At 34.7% G+C, this 22186-nt stretch overlaps 2 protein-coding genes and 1 pseudogene across 2 annotated transcripts; 2 read left to right on the top strand and 1 right to left on the bottom strand.

Moving 5' to 3' along the window:
* Positions 1–670: 670 nt before the first annotated feature.
* Positions 671–4155, bottom strand: LOC108845658 (respiratory burst oxidase homolog protein A-like; annotated as a pseudogene).
* A 1018-nt stretch (positions 4156–5173) lies between these two features.
* On the top strand, positions 5174–6882 carry LOC108831881 (probable pectinesterase 50). The gene is made up of 5 exons (XM_018605386.2): positions 5174–5458; positions 5660–5938; positions 6039–6242; positions 6330–6568; positions 6671–6882. The coding sequence occupies exons 1-5, from the start codon at positions 5255–5257 to the stop codon at positions 6828–6830; spliced, it is 1086 nt and encodes a 361-aa protein (XP_018460888.1). The 5' UTR covers positions 5174–5254; the 3' UTR covers positions 6831–6882.
* Positions 6883–15648: 8766 nt separating this feature from the next.
* Positions 15649–17482, top strand: LOC108847509 (glutamate dehydrogenase 2). The gene is made up of 6 exons (XM_057005503.1): positions 15649–15927; positions 16061–16357; positions 16440–16556; positions 16646–16896; positions 16975–17050; positions 17132–17482. The coding sequence occupies exons 1-6, from the start codon at positions 15706–15708 to the stop codon at positions 17402–17404; spliced, it is 1236 nt and encodes a 411-aa protein (XP_056861483.1). The 5' UTR covers positions 15649–15705; the 3' UTR covers positions 17405–17482.
* Positions 17483–22186: the final 4704 nt, after the last annotated feature.

Below are 22186 nucleotides of genomic sequence, written 5' to 3'. Positions count from 1 at the left end.
AATAGATTTTAACCGAATTCAAATGGATACTCAAATACCCACCCCTAACTTAGTCAATATAAAATGATCAAATATTATAAATATACTATTTATAAATAAATAAAAACTAAAACTGAAAATTAATACCCGTGCGGTCGCACGGATCAAGATCTAGTTTATTATTAAAATATACAAAAAATCATTAAAATAAAATAAAAGACAATATATATATGATGGTTCAATAATGAACATTAAAGTACAAGAGAGAGAGAGAGAGAGCTATTTTCGGAATGACTCATACTATAGCAAAAGTTCATAATCAAAAAGTCAAATGTCTTATCCTATTCCTATGCTTTAACATATTCACCTAGTCTGAGAAATACAGGTAGTAGTAAAATAAAATAAAATTCATAGAAAAATATTAAAAACGTTTCCCCAACACTCTGTTATTTAAACATTTTTTTGGTTAAAATTTTAAATCTGTTATTTAAGCAAAAATAACTTTTAAAACAGAAAGATGTTAGTAACTTTTTTAACAGAAAAAAAAATTTCTACTGTTGTTCCATATCTCCGATCACCGTTAGTCACGTTCGATGTGGAAACAAAAACCCTTTTACACAGATAATTCATGACACGAAAAACCCCAATTTATGCTATTATGTATATGATTATTTCACTAAATTGACGATCACGTTTTGTCCACAACAAAAAAAAAATATTAAATGACATCATGTGTACATTTTTATCGAAGTTACTCAACCCGGGAAGCAGATAAAATAAATTTCTAGAAATTTTCTTTATGGAAATAGAACTTGGTGGAGGTCTTTTGAGAGAACTCCATTGACAAGGGTGGATGATCTTTCATTGCTTCAGGTGCTCCGCAATAAAACACTCCTGCCAAATACACCAAAACTTTCACCTTCAAACTATATATATGCATAAGAAGCAATCAATAAGATAAGATTGAAGAATAAACTCACCGACTCTGGTGTTGGGATGCTTCGCAGCGATCCTTTTGTAAACGCTCCTCCATTTTGGCCTAGCGAAATAGGATATGACACTTGTCCCTGAGACAACGTCCCTTCCGTTCTTGGCGTAGTACAGAGACTGGAGCATCGTGATAAGTGCGGCCCTCGCGTCTTCTTCCTGGAAGATGCTGGTGCAGTGACTATGCAGCTCGATAACGTTGTTAACATCTCTGTAGGCCACTTCGTCCAACACGTTTTTGAACCAGTCAAAAAATCCTTGCTCTTTTGCGCTCCAGTAGAAGTAAGCTTTCTTGGTTATGAACATCTCGTTTTCTCTAGCAGGATAAATGGGAGGAGGTGTGACCACGTTGTTGTTCCCGTTACTGACTCTTGCTTCTTCTTCATCAACATTTCATTTTAAGTTATTGATTATATCCTTGATAATGCTGATCATAGGAGTAGCTCCGATTCCTAGACCCACCAGTAGAACAACTTCGAACTTCTTATAGTCTTGAGATGGGGCTCCATATGGACCGTCGATTAGGATTTTTGGCAAGCTAGAGAAATCACAGTTCAAAGTTAAAAAAATATAATTCCTCCTCTATTATTTGCTTCAGTAAATAACTGATAGATAAAACTTACTCATTGCTATTCCAGTGTCTGTTTTCATCAGGGTGGCCACACACCTGAGGATCAGATACATACAAATGAAATTACATACTTGGACCTACTTGATCTCTAGTGTTTTATGTAGAGGGAAAAAATGGAGTTAAGTACCTTAAAGAATTTTGATCTTAACTTGTTAGTCCAGTCTCCTAGACCCCTGATGTGGACACTAAGGTAATCATTTCCTGGAGCCGATGTAATTGAGAACGGATGCCTGTTTATGTGTAACCACTTTTTAGTTTGTTTCCATACAAATAATATGAGAGTTTGTGTTATCACCATTCTAATGACGACACTTCAGGACATTTGAGATACATGTACTGTCCGTTTTTGTATCTGAAGTTGTCTGGTCTTGACATATGAAGCGATAAGAGATTCCCTGGTAGCACACCAGGCTGTTGAATAATAAACGGTAAATATGTAGCAGAGATGGGTATTTCAAGAGACAAAGGTTTATCAGTTCCACCTTTAGAATCTTGACAGCCTCGATTCTTGACCTGAGCGTACGAACTAGCCTTTCAGACAGGTAAATAACCACCGGTACCATCAAGTACATCCAAGTCTATTAAATCAAATGAAAACAAAATCAGAGAATACTTATTGCATCTGCTACAAACTTGTACATTTGGGTCTAGTTACTTACCGTCTTCCTGTACCATGTCTTGATGAGGTAGACATAGTATCCGTGAAGGACTAAGAGTGTGTAGACAATAACAAACAAATGGTGAGTGTACCAGAAGGCGTTGAAGCCAATTATTTTTTTCAATGGTTTAGGAAGAGTACTGTCGGATTTAATTCGTCTTAGCCATGATGTAGCCAGTGTGAAGCTTATGGTCATTAATATAACCATGACAGTCCCGGTAACTACTTCCACTGACTTCAAAAACTCTACGTAATTCTTTGGTTGTACTCCATAATACTGCACCATTGGCTTGTAAGTCTCTTCATCTGCAGCTATCAGCCGAGGGAAATCACAGGCTAAGTGTGCTGTGGCATGGATTCCAACCCCAATTGAGATTGCTATTGCTATGACCTGTATAAGATTCAATCATAAGTGATCTGAACTTTCTTTTTAATATATACTCAAAGCTAACATTACCTTGTGGAAGTTGAGGTTGTCATCAAAAGGAACAACAACATTTAACTTGGTTTTGGTCCGGAGCAAAGTGATGGTGTTCCTACAAACTGGTAACAAGACCATAGCCATGTTCAGTTTAAGGGTCTCTCCAGCTCCTTTAGCTATACAAACACAAGCTCCCATAACTTGGTAAGCCGGTCTTTTTCGATACTCCACGAACTTCCACGTGAACAGACCGGCCATAACAGCTATCCATAGAGCCATCACCCACAATCTCTTCCAATTATCCAAGACAAAATACTTCACTCCACTGTACAAACGCTTCCCTAGATTCTTACTCTTTGATACTTCGAGCTGCTGACTTATCAACATGCTCAGTTCCTTACTCTTGGCATCTCGGATAGCCTTATCTGGCCCTTGCAACAGTAGTACCTCGAGCGCCTCTATCTGTTTTTTGGCATTGTAAAAAGTTCCTCCAAACACGTTAAAAAGAAACACCCACAACAAAACAGATGCTGCCTCTAATAATATCATCAGTTCACAGAAACATACCGTGATATACCCACAATCATCGGGATCTAGTTCTTCCATAATCAAAGCAGCATATTCATCTGCTTGTTTCCTAATGTTTTCCAGCTTGTTTGCAGAAGCACTTAGAGATATAATCTGTACAAGAAGAATAAAACCTACTTGTGACAAAGATCACAAAGAGCTTTCAATAATTTCTAATACTAAGAATCATCAAAGTCTACCTCTCTTACTTCGACTTCATTCAACTGCCCATCCGCATCTTTATCGGCCCTGAACACAATTCAAACGTGATACTGAAAGAGTTGGTGTTGGATCATATGAAGGAACCGTTGCAAAATAGTTTCTTTTTTTCATTTTAAAGAAACATTACATGTCGAAGAAAATTCGTAGCCTCGAATCAAAGTTGGAGGCATTGATCTGCTCCCAGAATTCATGCATCTGATCCTTGTCTATGCAACCTCCAGTTATGTTTTGTCTCCTTGCTAAGGCGTCGAACAATGCCAACGCAAACCCCTCTGAAATGATCCCTGCAGCAAAGTTTACCAAATGCAAATGAAAAAACTCATGCAACAACCACATAATGTTTCAACTTGAGCTTAACTATGCTTACCTATACATTTACCGAACTTGGAACGTAGCAATAAACCGCCGGTCTCCACGGTTATCTCATCGAATTCTTTCTCAACGCGAGGCCAACCAGCGACACCATCAGCCTTGGTAATGAACTTGAGACCCTTGAGCGCCAGCTCTGCTCTGCGCGGTTGTTCTGTCTCTGAAGTCAACGGAACTGTAGAGGTTAGTCGTCTCAGTTCGTTAGAAAATGACTCTAGGCGTTTCAACACCGACATCTTCTTCATCGAACGGCTTAGTCCAAGAAGTGATTTCCCTGGATACTCGTCTTTAGATGGCTTACAGTCGTACACGGAGATAGAATCTTGCTTGACGTCGAGCGTGATCTCCACATACTCTTTATGACCTTCCTCGTAACCACTGGTCGCCATCGCCGACGACTGTCCTCTGTATCTTGTCGCGTTTTCGAACCCTAGCGTTTGCATGTTACTTGGACTAACTCAGCTTTAGTTCAAAAAAAAAAGTACTTTTGTTTTAAATTATTTTTCAGTAAACTTTACTTCTTCTGTTTTTAGAAATGTTTATGCGTCTGATATAAATAAGCAACGTTGAGCGAAGAGTTTTGAAATTGTGAAAACGAAAGAGACGAGCTACTGAATATTATATGTAAACCTTATAAGTTAGTAATTTCTTCGTGATCAAGTCCCCCCCACGTTACGTATCATGTAAGTTAAGAATAGAATATTCTAATTTTTATATTCAAAGAACAAAAATATTCTAATTTTCAATAATTTTTCCGCCAGATATTATTATATTAGCTTCGTTAATTGCATATACTCAATCATTGAAATGTAGTCATTTATAACTAATTAATCGGTCGTTTAAAATAAGCAGCACACAACCCACATAGCATTTTCTACTCTCCAACCACTTGCAAAAAAATAGTTGTAAAAGAATATGGAATGATTTTGTTTAGAACATTGACTTTTGACCTTGTTTTAAAAAAATATGAACACGTTACTCAGAGAACTATCACATCATTATATATTTCATAATAAGAATAATTAGCATTCGAAATCCGTTAATTACAATAATGACAAATACCTCATTATGAAAATTCTCATCGTGTCTAGCAAACTTACATTCAAACATAATACAGTATGTGGTTTGGTAAATTTAAAAATAGAAAAATACAATAATAGAATTTTCTTTGGAGGGGTCAACCAACGTATTGTCTTTACAATCTGTAACTTCTCCTTTATTGGAAAAAAACGTCAACAGATGAACCACAAACGATATTGGTAAAAGTTAGATCTTACAGGTATATAAACCCCTTTCGATGCTTCTTTATTTCTTCAATAGTAAATACGTAACTTTTTTGTTCTGTTTCCTTTCTCGTTATTTTCTTTTATTTTGTAACAAAAATAAAAAGAAAATAATTAACATATTAAAATAATAAAAGATGGGTTACATTTCTTTGACCATAGTTGCATTCCTAGTTGCTTTTGCCTCTCCAGTGGTTCTAGCCACCGATACAGCGCCAATTCCAGAAGACAGGTCCCAAATCCCACAATGGTTCCAGACAAACGTTGCACCCTATTCCCAGAGAAAGGGAACCCTAGACCCCGCCCTGGAAGCTGCTGAAACAGCGCGACAAATTATCACGGTAAGTTATAATATAGTCCGATATTCTGGTTTAGTTTTTAATAAATTCAATAAACACAATTAATTTTTTCTAAATTAACCATATATCATTATCTAATTAAAATAAACTGCAAATATCAAAAATGTATCTTTGTCAAACATTTTTTTTTTCAAAACATAAATCTTTCTTAAACGAAGTTTTAAAGGGACTATTTCATTGCAGGTGAATCAAAAAGGAGGCGCTAACTTTAAGACAATAAACGAAGCGATCAAGAGCATACCAACTGGAAACAAGAACCGTGTGATCATCAGGTTGGCTCCAGGTGTATACAATGAAAAGGTCACGATCGACGTAGCGCGACCATTCATTACGTTGCTTGGTCAACCTGGTTCAGAAACGATCTTGACTTACCACGGAACGGCCGCTCAGTACGGAACCATGGAGAGTGCAACTCTTATAGTCTGGTCTGACTATTTCTTGGCAGCTAACCTCATCATCAAGGTGTGTGAAATATATATTTTTCCTACGTATGTTATTGCATTACTTGCTATATATATACTGATCTAATGTATGTGTATAATTTGATTATGTTATTCTGTAGAATACTGCTCCTATGCCGAAACCAGGTGCACAAGGACAAGCTCTAGCTATGAGGATCAACGGTGATAAGGCAGCCTTTTACAGCTGTAAATTCCACGGTTTTCAAGATACTCTTTGCGACGACAAAGGCAACCATTTCTTTAAGGACTGCTACATCGAAGGAACCTATGATTTTATCTTCGGAAGAGGAGCTTCCTTGTATTTGGTAAGCTATGAGATATCGCTTAACACAAAATAATGAAATACTTATATAATAACATGTTTATATACACATTTGTATGTAAATCGATAGAACACGCAATTGCACGCTGTTGGAGACGGATTAAGAGTGATCACGGCACAATCTAGACAAAGTGACACCGAGCAAAACGGATACACGTTCGTGCACTGCAAAATCACTGGAACTGGAACCGGAATTTATTTGGGCCGGTCTTGGATGAGCCATCCAAAAGTTATCTATGCTTTTACAGAGATGAGTAGCGTGGTCAATCCAGCTGGTTGGAGAGAAAACTTCAACCGCGGCTATGACAAGTAACATTTCATATCTCGCAATCGCATATATAATTCGATCAGTTACATTTTCATATATTTGATCATAAACTGAATCGGATATTGTGATTTGTATAAATTCAGGACGGTCTTTTATGGAGAATACAAGTGTTTCGGACCAGGTTCACACCAAGAGAAGAGAGTGCCTTACACACAAGATGTTGATCAAAACGAAGTTAGGCCTTTCCTCACTCTTGGTTACATCAAGGGTTCCACATGGCTACTTCCTCCTCCTAAATACTGAAAATTTTCTTAAAATAAAATATTGATTAATGTAACAGTCCTTAATCCTTAAACCAGTGAAATGTTCCCCATCTTTTATATATTTTTGTATTACTTGAGATATAGAACTATATATTCAATTCAATCGTTTTGATATACTAATCTGTTCCCCGGAAGTTTGTGGTGTTATTCGTTATTTATCTACAAAATCTATAAACCTGATATCTTACAAAACTGACTAATGTTTGGACACGATATATTTTTTTTGTAAAATATGACTGTAATTATAATAATTAATCAAAACTAACTAATTAAATTATGGTCAGACGGTCCCAAATCAGTAGCCATTGAGTTCATGATACGTTTGACGCTCAAACAAAAAGAAAGAGTCTGTCAATCTTGGGTCTGACTATGATTTCGAATCTGGTTCCTACGATTTCAGACCATCCGATATTTAACGGCTAAGAAGTATTAGTACGACAATATCTGCAGGGAATCGTGCCATTAATGACGACTCACACCTTGTTTTACGCATCTTCCACATTATAATTTATTGAGTGTTTCATGTTTTTTTTTTTTGCTAATCTTGAAATTATAGTTGTCATATTCTTAAGTACTCCAATCTGTGATTTGTGATTTCGGATTAACGATCGATCTGTGATTTCACCATTTGCGGTTAAATTAATTTTTACCAATCTCGGCGAGTTGTTCCTAAATGCCCTTCACTAGTAATTCATTCACAGTATTATGGTACTATTTTATATATGAATCATCATCATAATCGGTTTTCTATGATTTTCTTATTGTTTCACCAGAAAATATACAATTTGATGTTTATGATCACTTGATTTTGTTATAAAATATACTAGGTTGAGACCCGCGCCTTGCGCGTGGTGAGAACTAAAAATAAAAAAATATAGTTACATTTTACATTAAAATCTAAGCTTTAGTTTATATGCGATTGACAAAAAAAAAGTTTACATGTTCATTTAGATTTTAATGTAATAGTCCTACAATTTGGTATTTTGCAATTACTGATTCATAATTATGTGCTAAACAAATACTAAATGTTATGTGTAACATGAGTTATAATAAAATATAATTTAAAATATAATAGTACATTACATATTTAATATTAGTCAAACCGACGCATGTCATTTACTGAACCTAGAAAGATGAAATTTTAGAACTAAAATGATCGTGGGCCCAATGTAATTTTTAAACCTGATGGGCTTCATATCATTCACCTGAAGTAAGCGATGGGCTTCATAACGAAAATGGGGAGGTCGATAGGGTCTCACCGTGCTATCCTGGAGAAATCACGATTCTCACATCCACACATATCTCGGTTAAAAAAGAGGGATTAGGGTTCTCAAAGTTCTTCAATCGAGAGAACATGAATATTCACTGTACTCTCACCGATTACTCTAGGTAAATAATATTCTTCTTTGTTTGTCTTCTTTTGTTTCAATTCTTATTTTGATTCTCTTTGGTTTGGTTTTCTGTTGCTACCATACTACTTACAATAAATAAACAGACTTTCATTAATCGTTTAATTTCTTTAGAGATCTGATAATACAGTTGGAAGTATTTTCACCACTATAAGAATTTGAGAAGGGAATACAGTTAACTAATAACAGAGGTGAAAAAACGAAGAAAGTCGCGGATTGAAATACTAAAACAGAGGTTATATATAAACTTGTACCTAAATTTCAATTTTCTTGGTAACTATATTAATAAGGGGTTTTCCACTATTGCTGTGATATAAATTTCCTACAGATTGAATTACACAACGCTTTAGGTGGTATCAGCCACAACGATCTATGTGCTTGATGGTTCTGCATCGCAGCATACTTATTGGTGGTCGGTCATTCTTACAGGTACTAATGAAACTCAAAAACGAATCACATGTACTTCACTCATCAACGCATGGTAATATAGTTAGCTGTAGAAAAAAGGTAGGGACCATACTAAATATGAGTTTGTGATAGAACTCACTATTAAAAAATTATAAATACCCTTATATAATGATAATTAAACGACTAAAAGAGCAAACAATAAGATTGAGTAAACGGTGAATCTTGTTTTCACACACCTTTACTGGTGAAAAAAAAACTTAACTCAAGGAAATAGTAAATGATAAGATAAAGTAAAAATGCTTGATAGAAAAAAACAATAAACTGGTGAAAGTAGTAGATAAATTGTAATTAAAAAAATAAACGGTTGAAAAAGCTTGAAGATGTCTTCAGAAAGTTGTGTTTGGAATCCTGATAAGAAAAATTGAAATTAAGAATAAATTTAAATTGATTTGATAAGTTTCAAAAAAAAAAGATAATTTAAAATATATGGTCATTACCTCTTCACTCAAAAGTAGTACTGAAATAAATTATAAATGCACAGAGAACATTGTAATTAGATTTCGTTTAACGTAGCATTCAGAATTTCTTCTTCCCCTGCGTAACACCTTCATCAACCATGTGTTAACTGGCTAACTAATTATTTCTTCATGGAACCATGAATCTTGTCCTCCTATATAAACAAACAAAATCATTAAACTCAACTTAGTAAATATATAACATGTTAATACATATACAACAATAGACACATAAAATGAAGCTTACAGTTGAATCGACCAAGACCATTTCGATACTTTCTCCACCAGCAATGAGTATTGTTTCCAAAGACGAATAACCTTAACCCTAATCCTAAGAATGGAAATTTTTGGCTTCAAATCGGAAACCATATGAAAACCTGTCATTGTAAATGCTAAGAAAAGAGCCCGAGTATTTACAGATGATAGTTACTTGGAATGCATGTTTGATGTAGGTGTATAATATATAGTACAACCGTAGACATTTAGTAATGAATGAATATTATACGATAGTCAATTAGGTGAATCTTGGGTTTCAAAATTTAATTTATTCGTGAGACTATAGAAAGTGAAAATAATTGACCCGGTCACATAACCCTAATTATGGCAAGATGTTATAAATAATTGTAGTCAATATTTTCATTTATAAACATTGCCTGATTGACACATAATGATTTAATTCATATATAATTTCGGGATAACCATTAGGTTAGAATATAGAAAGTTTTTAAATAACTTTCCCAATCATAAGGGGTCCATATCACACAAATATGTACATAATAATGTAACATAATAAACTCCGAGTGTAAATAGAATTAAATTCGAAACTATATTAGTTCTTCATTTGTTTAAATAGAATTATAAATTAATGATTTAACTATGAGTGTGTGAATTGGTGTGTACACCTGCAAGTAAATATTAGATTATGATAGGCTAAATCTTGCATATCGATGACTGATCTTGTAACAAAATATATAGAAAGTGAAAATAATGCAGCAAAATTTCGTATGCAAATCATTGAAAAACGAATCATCTTAGTTCCTAATCCACTCACTATTTAATATATGACTTGGTTTAGTTTCTATTTGCAAAACAAATTTGCAAAATCTTCGTAAAAATAATTTCAAAAAATGGAAAGTGGAAAGGAAATCGATTAATCGAAATTCGATTTCGAAATAAAAAGATCATAATTCACTCTCTATTTAATATGAGTCATAATTGGATTGCCATATGAGTAATAATTCGATTTCTATTGCCAAAAAAGAAGAAGCTCTTTCCACTCTCTATTTAATATGCATCATAATTCGGTTTCCATATGCAAAAGGAAATTATTTCATTTTCTTAAAGATCATTACAAATATAGAAAGTGGGAATGAATGCAAAGATCACGTGGACAATAGACTCGAATCACGAAATTAACTTCTTTCCTTTTATAAATATGCGGACATGAAACTTCTTACCTAAACGCATGGTAATATAGTTAGCTGTAGAAAAAAGGTAGGGACCATACTAAATATGAGTTTGTGATAGAACTCACTATTAAAAAATTATAAATGCCCTTATATAATGATAATTAAACGACTAAAAGAGCAAACAATAAGATTGAGTAAACGGTGAATCTTGTTTTCACACACCTTTACTGGTGAAAAAAAAACTTAACTCAAGGAAATAGTAAATGATAAGATAAAGTAAAAATGCTTGATAGAAAAAAACAATAAACTGGTGAAAGTAGTAGATAAATTGTAATTAAAAAAATAAACGGTTGAAAAAGCTTGAAGATGTCTTCAGAAAGTTGTGTTTGGAATCCTGATAAGAAAAATTGAAATTAAGAATAAATTTAAATTGATTTGATAAGTTTCAAAAAAAAAAGATAATTTAAAATATATGGTCATTACCTCTTCACTCAAAAGTAGTACTGAAATAAATTATAAATGCACAGAGAACATTGTAATTAGATTTCGTTTAACGTAGCATTCAGAATTTCTTCTTCCCCTGCGTAACACCTTCATCAACCATGTGTTAACTGGCTAACTAATTATTTCTTCATGGAACCATGAATCTTGTCCTCCTATATAAACAAACAAAATCATTAAACTCAACTTAGTAAATATATAACATGTTAATACATATACAACAATAGACACATAAAATGAAGCTTACAGTTGAATCGACCAAGACCATTTCGATACTTTCTCCACCAGCAATGAGTATTGTTTCCAAAGACGAATAACCTTAACCCTAATCCTAAGAATGGAAATTTTTGGCTTCAAATCGGAAACCATATGAAAACCTGTCATTGTAAATGCTAAGAAAAGAGCCCGAGTATTTACAGATGATAGTTACTTGGAATGCATGTTTGATGTAGGTGTATAATATATAGTACAACCGTAGACGTTTAGTAATGAATGAATATTATACGATAGTCAATTAGGTGAATCTTGGGTTTCAAAATTTAATTTATTCGTGAGACTATAGAAAGTGAAAATAATTGACCCGGTCACATAACCCTAATTATGGCAAGATGTTATAAATAATTGTAGTCAATGTTTTCATTTATAAACATTGCCTGATTGACACATAATGATTTAATTCATATATAATTTCGGGATAACCATTAGGTTAGAATATAGAAAGTTTTTAAATAACTTTCCCAATCATAAGGGGTCCATATCACACAAATATGTACATAATAATGTAACATAATAAACTCCGAGTGTAAATAGAATTAAATTCGAAACTATATTAGTTCTTCATTTGTTTAAATAGAATTATAAATTAATGATTTAACTATGAGTGTGTGAATTGGTGTGTACACCTGCAAGTAAATATTAGATTATGATAGGCTAAATCTTGCATATCGATGACTGATCTTGTAACAAAATATATAGAAAGTGAAAATAATGCAGCAAAATTTCGTATGCAAATCATTGAAAAACGAATCATCTTAGTTCCTAATCCACTCACTATTTAATATATGACTTGGTTTAGTTTCTATTTGCAAAACAAATTTGCAAAATCTTCGTAAAAATAATTTCAAAAAATGGAAAGTGGAAAGGAAATCGATTAATCGAAATTCGATTTCGAAATAAAAAGATCATAATTCACTCTCTATTTAATATGAGTCATAATTGGATTGCCATATGAGTAATAATTCGATTTCTATTGCCAAAAAAGAAGAAGCTCTTTCCACTCTCTATTTAATATGCATCATAATTCGGTTTCCATATGCAAAAGGAAATTATTTCATTTTCTTAAAGATCATTACAAATATAGAAAGTGGGAATGAATGCAAAGATCACGTGGACAATAGACTCGAATCACGAAATTAACTTCTTTCCTTTTATAAATATGCGGACATGAAACTTCTTACCTAAACGCATGGTAATATAGTTAGCTGTAGAAAAAAGGTAGGGACCATACTAAATATGAGTTTGTGATAGAACTCACTATTAAAAAATTATAAATACCCTTATATAATGATAATTAAACGACTAAAAGAGCAAACAATAAGATTGAGTAAACGGTGAATCTTGTTTTCACACACCTTTACTGGTGAAAAAAAAACTTAACTCAAGGAAATAGTAAATGATAAGATAAAGTAAAAATGCTTGATAGAAAAAAACAATAAACTGGTGAAAGTAGTAGATAAATTGTAATTAAAAAAATAAACGGTTGAAAAAGCTTGAAGATGTCTTCAGAAAGTTGTGTTTGGAATCCTGATAAGAAAAATTGAAATTAAGAATAAATTTAAATTGATTTGATAAGTTTCAAAAAAAAAAGATAATTTAAAATATATGGTCATTACCTCTTCACTCAAAAGTAGTACTGAAATAAATTATAAATGCACAGAGAACATTGTAATTAGATTTCGTTTAACGTAGCATTCAGAATTTCTTCTTCCCCTGCGTAACACCTTCATCAACCATGTGTTAACTGGCTAACTAATTATTTCTTCATGGAACCATGAATCTTGTCCTCCTATATAAACAAACAAAATCATTAAACTCAACTTAGTAAATATATAACATGTTAATACATATACAACAATAGACACATAAAATGAAGCTTACAGTTGAATCGACCAAGACCATTTCGATACTTTCTCCACCAGCAATGAGTATTGTTTCCAAAGACGAATAACCTTAACCCTAATCCTAAGAATGGAAATTTTTGGCTTCAAATCGGAAACCATATGAAAACCTGTCATTGTAAATGCTAAGAAAAGAGCCCGAGTATTTACAGATGATAGTTACTTGGAATGCATGTTTGATGTAGGTGTATAATATATAGTACAACCGTAGACGTTTAGTAATGAATGAATATTATACGATAGTCAATTAGGTGAATCTTGGGTTTCAAAATTTAATTTATTCGTGAGACTATAGAAAGTGAAAATAATTGACCCGGTCACATAACCCTAATTATGGCAAGATGTTATAAATAATTGTAGTCAATGTTTTCATTTATAAACATTGCCTGATTGACACATAATGATTTAATTCATATATAATTTCGGGATAACCATTATGTTAGAATATAGAAAGTTTTTAAATAACTTTCCCAATCATAAGGGGTCCATATCACACAAATATGTACATAATAATGTAACATAATAAACTCCGAGTGTAAATAGAATTAAATTCGAAACTATATTAGTTCTTCATTTGTTTAAATAGAATTATAAATTAATGATTTAACTATGAGTGTGTGAATTGGTGTGTACACCTGCAAGTAAATATTAGATTATGATAGGCTAAATCTTGCATATCGATGACTGATCTTGTAACAAAATATATAGAAAGTGAAAATAATGCAGCAAAATTTCGTATGCAAATCATTGAAAACGAATCATCTTAGTTCCTAATCCACTCACTATTTAATATATGACTTGGTTTAGTTTCTATTTGCAAAACAAATTTGCAAAATCTTCGTAAAAATAATTTCAAAAAATGGAAAGTGGAAAGGAAATCGATTAATCGAAATTCGATTTCGAAATAAAAAGATCATAATTCACTCTCTATTTAATATGAGTCATAATTGGATTGCCATATGAGTAATAATTCGATTTCTATTGCCAAAAAAGAAGAAGCTCTTTCCACTCTCTATTTAATATGCATCATAATTCGGTTTCTATATGCAAAAGGAAATTATTTCATTTTCTTAAAGATCATTACAAATATAGAAAGTGGGAATGAATGCAAAGATCACGTGGACAATAGACTCGAATCACGAAATTAACTTCTTTCCTTTTATAAATATGCGGACATGAAACTATGTATCATTTTCATATGAATATGCATGTCTGTCCAATGGCAATAGCCGTAATATCCTAAAATGAGTAAGTCTTCTTTCATAAAGGGTCTGAGAAAGAACCTCGTGCCGACACGTCGTCAAAATGGCAATCTCGAAAATATATTATTTTTTAAAAGTTATTCTCTTTTTTTGATTCCATTTTAATACTAAGGGGATATCTTCATTATCTTGAAGATGGTATATAAATTATTGAAGAATAATTAGTGGGGAGAGTCCATTGTACCAGGTGCATATATTTATTTGATCTAACGTGGACATTATGTAAGATGTCTATCCATAACTACGTAAATCAATTCTATAATTAAAAATCATTAAATGTCTTATAAGCCATAGAAGATATCTTTTGTAGGAAAAAAGGGGAAAAAGGAAACAAAAGGGTCATATTGATCTGATTTTTGGAAGAGAAGATCAATTAGTCATAAAAATGGTTGTAACATTGATGAAAGGGGATGATAACACCGTCCCGAGTTGTTGACCGAACAAGAAAAATAAGCCACCTTCCCTAGTTCAGTATGTTTAACCAAACGTAAAAGGAAATCAAATACAAATAAAAAATAATAATCTTCCCCAGTTCCAACCTTTTTGGGGGTTTGCGTCTTCAGAAAAGAATATTAAGAAAGCAAACCTTATTTTTCCTCATTTACGTGTATATATATATATATTAAAAAACTATCAATCCAAATCTATATTCTAGTTGTCTATCAATATATATTTTATTCTTAGTCAAAAAAAATAAATTTGTTCTATAGATAAAAAAATAAAACAGAAAACTTAAAATAATACTATTTATTTGGCGTTTTCATAAGATTTTTGATATATTTTAGATATGAATGAAATTTACATATTTCACTGATTTTTTTAAAATAGTGTTCTAGTCATTTTCAATTATTTTTTTTTGTTACACGAAATATCGATTGACATGCAAAAAGAGTTAGGAAGAAAATTTAAGAAATAGACGAAAGCTAAATGAAGGCAAAAAAAAGAAAAAAAAAGCCAAATTAGATAATTAAGGACAAAACAGTCATTCTCGAGGAGAAGAGAGTTCCCTCTTTCGTCTCCGCCTGACGTCAAAAATATCCATTCAAATTACGCTTCCTCTCTCTCTCTCTCCTCCTCCTACAAATACACTCCTCTCTTCTTCTTCCTCCTCCCATCATCATCCTCCCTTCAAAAACTCATTCCAAAAACTTCATTTTTTTTTTAACATTTCGCGATGAATGCATTAGCCGCAACAAACCGAAACTTCCGCCACGCGTCGCGAATCCTCGGCCTGGACTCGAAGATCGAGAAGAGCCTCATGATCCCGTTCAGAGAGATCAAAGTCGAATGCACGATCCCCAAAGACGACGGGACTCTCGTCTCCTACATCGGATTCAGGGTTCAACACGACAATTCTCGCGGACCCATGAAAGGTGGAATCAGATATCACCCCGAGGTTCGTCAAAGTCTCTCCCTTTTTCTGGTTTCGAATCATTTCTTCTCGATCTAGGGTTTGTAATTGGAGTCTTTAATCGAATCTAAGGATTGGGTATCTATAAAGTTTTGATTTTTATAATTTTTTTTGAAAGGTTGATCCTGATGAAGTGAACGCGTTAGCTCAGCTGATGACGTGGAAGACAGCTGTCGCCGACATTCCGTACGGTGGGGCTAAAGGTGGGATCGGGTGCAGCCCTCGGGACTTGAGCTTGAGCGAGCTCGAGCGTCTGACACGTGTCTTCACGCAGAAGATCCACGATCTCATCGGTATCCACACCGATGTCCCTGCTCCTGACATGGGGACTAATGCTCAGACCATGGCTTGGATTCTTGATGAGTACTCCAAGTTTCATGGTTATTCCCCTGCTGTTGTCACCGGAAAGCCCATTGTAAGAAGGCTCTCTTGATTGCCAAAGTTTTGAGCTTTTTTTATTGGTGTTGTGTGAGTGTTTGAATCACTTTGGTTTTTAGGATCTTGGTGGTTCACTTGGAAGGGAAGCTGCTACAGGACGTGGTGTTGTCTATGCTATGGAAGCTCTTCTTGCTGAGTATGGCAAATCCATTCAGGGATTGACCTTTGTTGTTCAGGTAAATATATTAAGATTAAAAAAATTTAGTAAAAGAAAAAACTTTCAGTAATTTAAATGTCGATGTTTGGTTGGTGTGTGGTGTGATAGGGTTTTGGGAATGTTGGAACATGGGCAGCAAAGCTGATCCATGAGAAAGGAGGGAAAGTGGTTGCTGTAAGTGACATTACAGGTGCAGTCAGAAACCCTGAAGGTATCGACATCAACGCACTTCTGAGACACAAAGAGGCAACTGGAAGTCTCAATGAGTTCAGTGGTGGAGACGCAATGGACTCGGAGGAACTGTTGCTCCATGAGTGTGATGTTCTCATTCCTTGTGCTCTTGGTGGTGTCCTCAACAAGTATGAACTAAAAGCCTTTCTCTCGCCGAATCAAACACCAACTCAATTTTCTGATTCTTGTTTGATCTTTTTGGTTAGGGAGAATGCTGGAGATGTGAAGGCAAAGTTCATAGTAGAGGCAGCTAACCATCCAACCGATCCAGATGCTGACGAGGTAAACCAGTAGCAGCATCGGTAACAACACTGCATAAACCCATCTCTTACAATCTAATAATGTGTGTTGATTATTTGGCAGATTCTGTCGAAGAAAGGAGTGATAATACTTCCAGATATATACGCAAACGCAGGGGGAGTGACGGTGAGTTACTTTGAGTGGGTGCAGAACATTCAAGGGTTCATGTGGGAAGAGGAGAAAGTGAACCTGGAGCTGCAAAAGTACATGACTCGAGCCTTTCACAACATCAAGACAATGTGCCATACTCATTCCTGCAACCTCCGTATGGGAGCTTTCACCCTTGGAGTTAGCCGTGTCGCTCGAGCCACCCAGTTGCGTGGTTGGGAAGCTTAGTCTTATTGAAAATTTTCCCCATATACTCTGTTTTTTTCCCTGTTTTTCCTCTGTTTTTTGTGCGTTTCATTGTTACTCTTTTTTTTTTTTTTTTTTTTTTTGAACACAACGTTTCATTGTTACTCAAAATCATTCAAAATTGAATAAAATAAAAGATATTATTGATGTTATGAATATTATGTTTATGGATGTCCAGCCCATTAGATATTTACTTGTAATCTTGGCCCGTTTATGGCCCATTGTATTTAGGCCCATGTCGCCATGTATTTTCTATATAAGGAACACTTTGATTCAGTAATAAGATCAGAGTTTTCACAACACGTTATCAGCACGAGAGCTCTGACAAAACCCTGAATGAATTTCGAAACCCCTTTTCCCAGAAACCACCATAAACCCTAGAAATCAGACGAAACTTCAAAACACCGTATCTCCTCAACCCGACGGATCCAGACGACGAGCCACCTATCAAATTCAAGATCTCGACGAGACGAATCCAACGCCGTCGACCTCATCGCAATCCGATACCGGACACGTTCTCACGAGCTATTACAAGAACCGCCGTCAACTTGATTCAAAACCCTAATTCGGACGCAACTTCAAATCGACGTATCTCTCAAACCATAAGGAGTTAGCCGACGTTCCATATATCAAATTGAAGCTCTCGACGAGAAGAATCCAGCTCCGCAAACCTCGTCTCAATCCGACTTCACACGCGTTCTCCACCTCCGTTTCAATCCGCGTTGACAATTTCCTTTTTACTAAAGGAAACCCTAGCTGTCTTTCCATTCTCATCCGACCAGCACACATACTGACCATCCGACGAATTGATCAGCACCCGATAAGCCACCAGACGATCCGACAGTTCATCCAACAGCCGGTAGTGGTTCCTGACGATCCGATCAGCCCGTTCCTTGTTCGCGATAGATGTTCAAGCCGTTCGCGGTTTTCCTCTCCTCTCTCTAGGTGGTCCAGTTTCAGATTCTCTCCAATCTAAAGGTAAATAAAATCTGAAACACCCTTTGGAACCATATCAAAACGAATTTGGTTGTTTGTTAAAGGATTGAACATTAAAATTTGATGAACCTAAAAACCTAGGACAATTGAATCCCTAAATAAATTTGAGGAATTAGGATTTGGTTTAGTTCTCCCATTAAGTTGCTAGATCAAACGGTCATTAAGTTGCTAGATCAAACGGTCATTAAGTTGTTAGAAACTTACTATAAAAGGAAACTTTCTATTTTCTGAAACTTACTATAAAAGGAAACTTTCTATTTTTAGAAACTTACTATAAAAGGAAACTTTCTATTTTTAGAAACTTACTATAAAAGGAAAATTTCTATTTTTAGAAAATTTCTATTTTCAGAAAATTTATATTTTCAGAAACGTTCTATGAAAGGAAAAACTTTATATTTTAGACATATATCTAAGCCGTGTGACTTGTTTATTAGGAAATCATTAACTCGATTGTTTGCTTGATCACACGATTTATATGATTGATTTTCTTATAAAGATTGAGTGATATATAATATGAGATGTCGAAAATCAACTTGGATTATGCTGTCCTAAATCTCTAAAGAGATAATCATTTAAAATGTGCACTGGATACCGAGGTTATCCTAAAGTCAAAAGGACTTGGTGAATGAATCACATAAGGCGATATTGCCAAACGAGAAAGATTGATACATGGCAATATTAGTTATTAGCCACCATCTAAATGAGAGTCTAAAGAAATCAGTATCCCAGTAAAGAAAATCCACTAGAACTTTGGACCGCCTTACAGCGGAGATATGATCACCATAAAACGGTGCTATTACCAAAGGATAAAATTTGAGTGGAAGAACCTGAGATTTCAATACTATAAGTCTGTGGATGAATACAACTCGGTTCTGTTTAAGATAGTTTCAATGTTGAAACAATGTGGTGAAGAAGTAACTGAACAAGACTTTCTCTAATGTGTTACTGCAACAGCAGTATAGAGAAAGAGGTTTCACCACCTATACTGATTTGATATCCTGTTTACTATTGGCTGAGACCAATAATGAGTTATTAATGAGAAACAGTGAGATGAGACCTCCCGGTACAAAATCATTACCCGACATTTCTAGGCTGACTTTGGAGCCTAAGAAAGAAAGTAATCTCGTCCAGCACAACAACCATTCCGGCCCTAGCCGTGGGAAAGGTTATGGACGAGGTCGTGACACATTTAAGACACATGGGCGAGGACGAGGCCGCAGTACCACACCCGGCCTTAGCTGTGGTCGAGGTCGAGGTCGAAGTGTGTCTTTTAAACCTTAAATAAAATCTTATTTGTGTCACAAATGTGGTATGGGTAATCACTGGGCAAATAATTGCCAAACTCCAAAGCACTTGTATGAGCTTTACATAGAGAGTTTGAAGAAAAATCCGGAAGCCAACATGGCTTACCGAGATGGTGAAGATGACATGGATCATGACCATACTGATCAAATAGAGTATGAAACTCATGAAAAAGAAAATGATCAGATGGATTATGAGACTTCAGATGCCTTGAAAAAAAAAAAAAATCTCGACATCAAAACTCTATGATATAGATAAGAGTATATATGAGTTTATAAATAAGAGTATAGTCACTCGGCCAAGGCATTATATACACCCAATAAAAGACCCATTGAGTTATAAAGATTTAAAAATGAATGGTTTCCGCATTGAACCAATGGGCAAAATGAAACAAAAGTTCCTTCAGATATATGAGAACAGAAAAATTGCCCAAGACCATAGAAAATGGTCGAGACTATACCTGCATTCTCTACTGATCTAGACTATGCCAAGGATCAGTATGATAAAGGCACAGGGCCTAGGTAACCAGATTGGTTGACCTACGAAATTAAACACTTTATGGCATGACCGGATTAGCCATCCTAGTCCAAACTTGATGCAAAGTTTAATATTACAAAGGCACAAAGAGTTATCCCATAGAAATCTCACGTTGTGAAACATGTACACAAGGGAAACTCATGAGGCTCAATTGTCCCAAGCATCACGAAATGGCATAATGGTTTAGTGTCCTTACACAAACAAATTTATAGCATGTTCATGAGGGGGAGAATACACACCCCGTGTGGTCCATGACCATACTATAAAAACATGAACATGATAGCCAAACAGAATGTGATAGCCTGGCCAAACAGGCCATAAGATATAAGAGCTTGGTCGAACAGACCATAACCTATAAGGTTCAGACTTTCAAAGTCTATAAGCTTGGAGACATTATGGATTTACATGTATGAAAGATAAGATGCATCAGGCCATATAAAGTGAGCATAGATATTCCCATCTAATAATTATAAAGGGTCATGATCCAGACATAGACCATCCTAAGAGATTATGTATAGACCACCACAATAATATGTGCCGTCTAGGATGGAACCTCATAAGAAGATGAAATAAGATTGGGAATATATGTTGGATATGAGAATGTCTTCCTCCCACGATTTTATAAGAGACCTTGAGCCAAAATATGGGTGATCAGATTAAGGCCAGGTTTACGGATTACATGATGAATCCAACTATCCAACATCAGGGGGAGAAAGAAATAAGCTGGTACAAGTATAAAGAGAAATGGAATGGTATTAACTATCCTTGTCTTGGCAAGATCCTCGGACCAGAGAATATGATTTAAGACGTCCAAAGAAAGATCATACAAAGCTAGCTAAAAGAATGCCAGACAGATTAGACCCGAAAAGAAAAGAAAAAGAATGACTAAGTCATACCAGCTTAAGCACCACGAAATTAATGTCCTAGAAGAGACATAATCAAGTTGCTATAGAGTCTAAAGATAGACCAATATGTTCCATAAGATAAGGAACCTCGGAAATAAAAAGAAAGGTGCAAATAAATGACATATCCGAGGTCATAAGGGAAACCATACCAGACATTTAGATAAGGCTGCGCAGCTGAACATCTAAGATACCAGACCATGTAGTTTGGGACGCCAAACTGCAAGGTAATAAAGGTTCTTAGTAAGAATGAAATCTCTAATCGATTAGTTCATGTCTGGAACACAATGGAACACTATAAAAGAACCGTCGACACATACATACACAAAAGATAAAGATGCATAAGAAAATAGCACTTGAGTTTAAAAGATATAAGCGAGGATCAGAACCCACGAGAATACAAGAATGCATTCATAGAATAAAAGAAATTGTGGGGGTTTAAGAAAGATTCAAAGAATCTATAAAAGTGATGGGTGTATTGGCCATATATAGAAACACCATCTGATAAGATAAAACCAGTGAAAAATGGGTCCTGTGTGGGAAAGGAAAAGAAATCGTGAGACATGGACTAAGGTGTTCATATTCCTATTTAAAGCATTCAAGGAATGGCTTGATTACACAAGGATACTCACAAAGACCAAGGAATAGATTATAAGGAGATATACTCCTATGTGGTGGATGCTACTACAAATCCGAAAGTGATAAAGGTCTGGATATAAGAAAAGAGAAATGTAGTAAGCAGCATGATTGATCACTGGATAAAGAAATGATAAAAGTATCAGAAAGATGAGAAAAGAAATTCTCATAGAATAGTTTTGTTCCTAAGCTATTCATGGACTGAAACGAAAGGCAGATGCATATGAAGCATATAATGCATGTAAAGGATAAGACTAAGTAATACTTAGTGAAAGGAGTTCTACAAGAACGTCCCTGAACAGTCCATGCATATATTATGAAGGAAATTCCTTGTGTTCATACTTAAAGAAATGATGATTAGATCGACTGATTCTTGGACAGGCTATGATAA

This window comes from Raphanus sativus, chromosome 3 (assembly GCF_000801105.2).
Source record: "Raphanus sativus cultivar WK10039 chromosome 3, ASM80110v3, whole genome shotgun sequence".
NCBI lineage: Eukaryota > Viridiplantae > Streptophyta > Magnoliopsida > Brassicales > Brassicaceae > Raphanus > Raphanus sativus.
This window is presented reverse-complemented; position numbering and strand designations above follow the sequence as displayed.

Coding starts and splice junctions, on each gene's coding strand:
- LOC108831881 (XM_018605386.2), top strand. CDS start 5,255: ATGGGTTACATTTCTTTGACCATAGTTGCATTCCTAGTTGCTTTTGCC. Junction 5,939..6,038: donor CAGCTAACCTCATCATCAAG/GTGTGTGAAATA, acceptor GTTATTCTGTAG/AATACTGCTCCTATGCCGAA. Junction 6,243..6,329: donor GAGGAGCTTCCTTGTATTTG/GTAAGCTATGAG, acceptor GTAAATCGATAG/AACACGCAATTGCACGCTGT.
- LOC108847509 (XM_057005503.1), top strand. CDS start 15,706: ATGAATGCATTAGCCGCAACAAACCGAAACTTCCGCCACGCGTCGCGA. Junction 16,358..16,439: donor TTGTCACCGGAAAGCCCATT/GTAAGAAGGCTC, acceptor TTTGGTTTTTAG/GATCTTGGTGGTTCACTTGG. Junction 16,897..16,974: donor CTTGGTGGTGTCCTCAACAA/GTATGAACTAAA, acceptor CTTTTTGGTTAG/GGAGAATGCTGGAGATGTGA.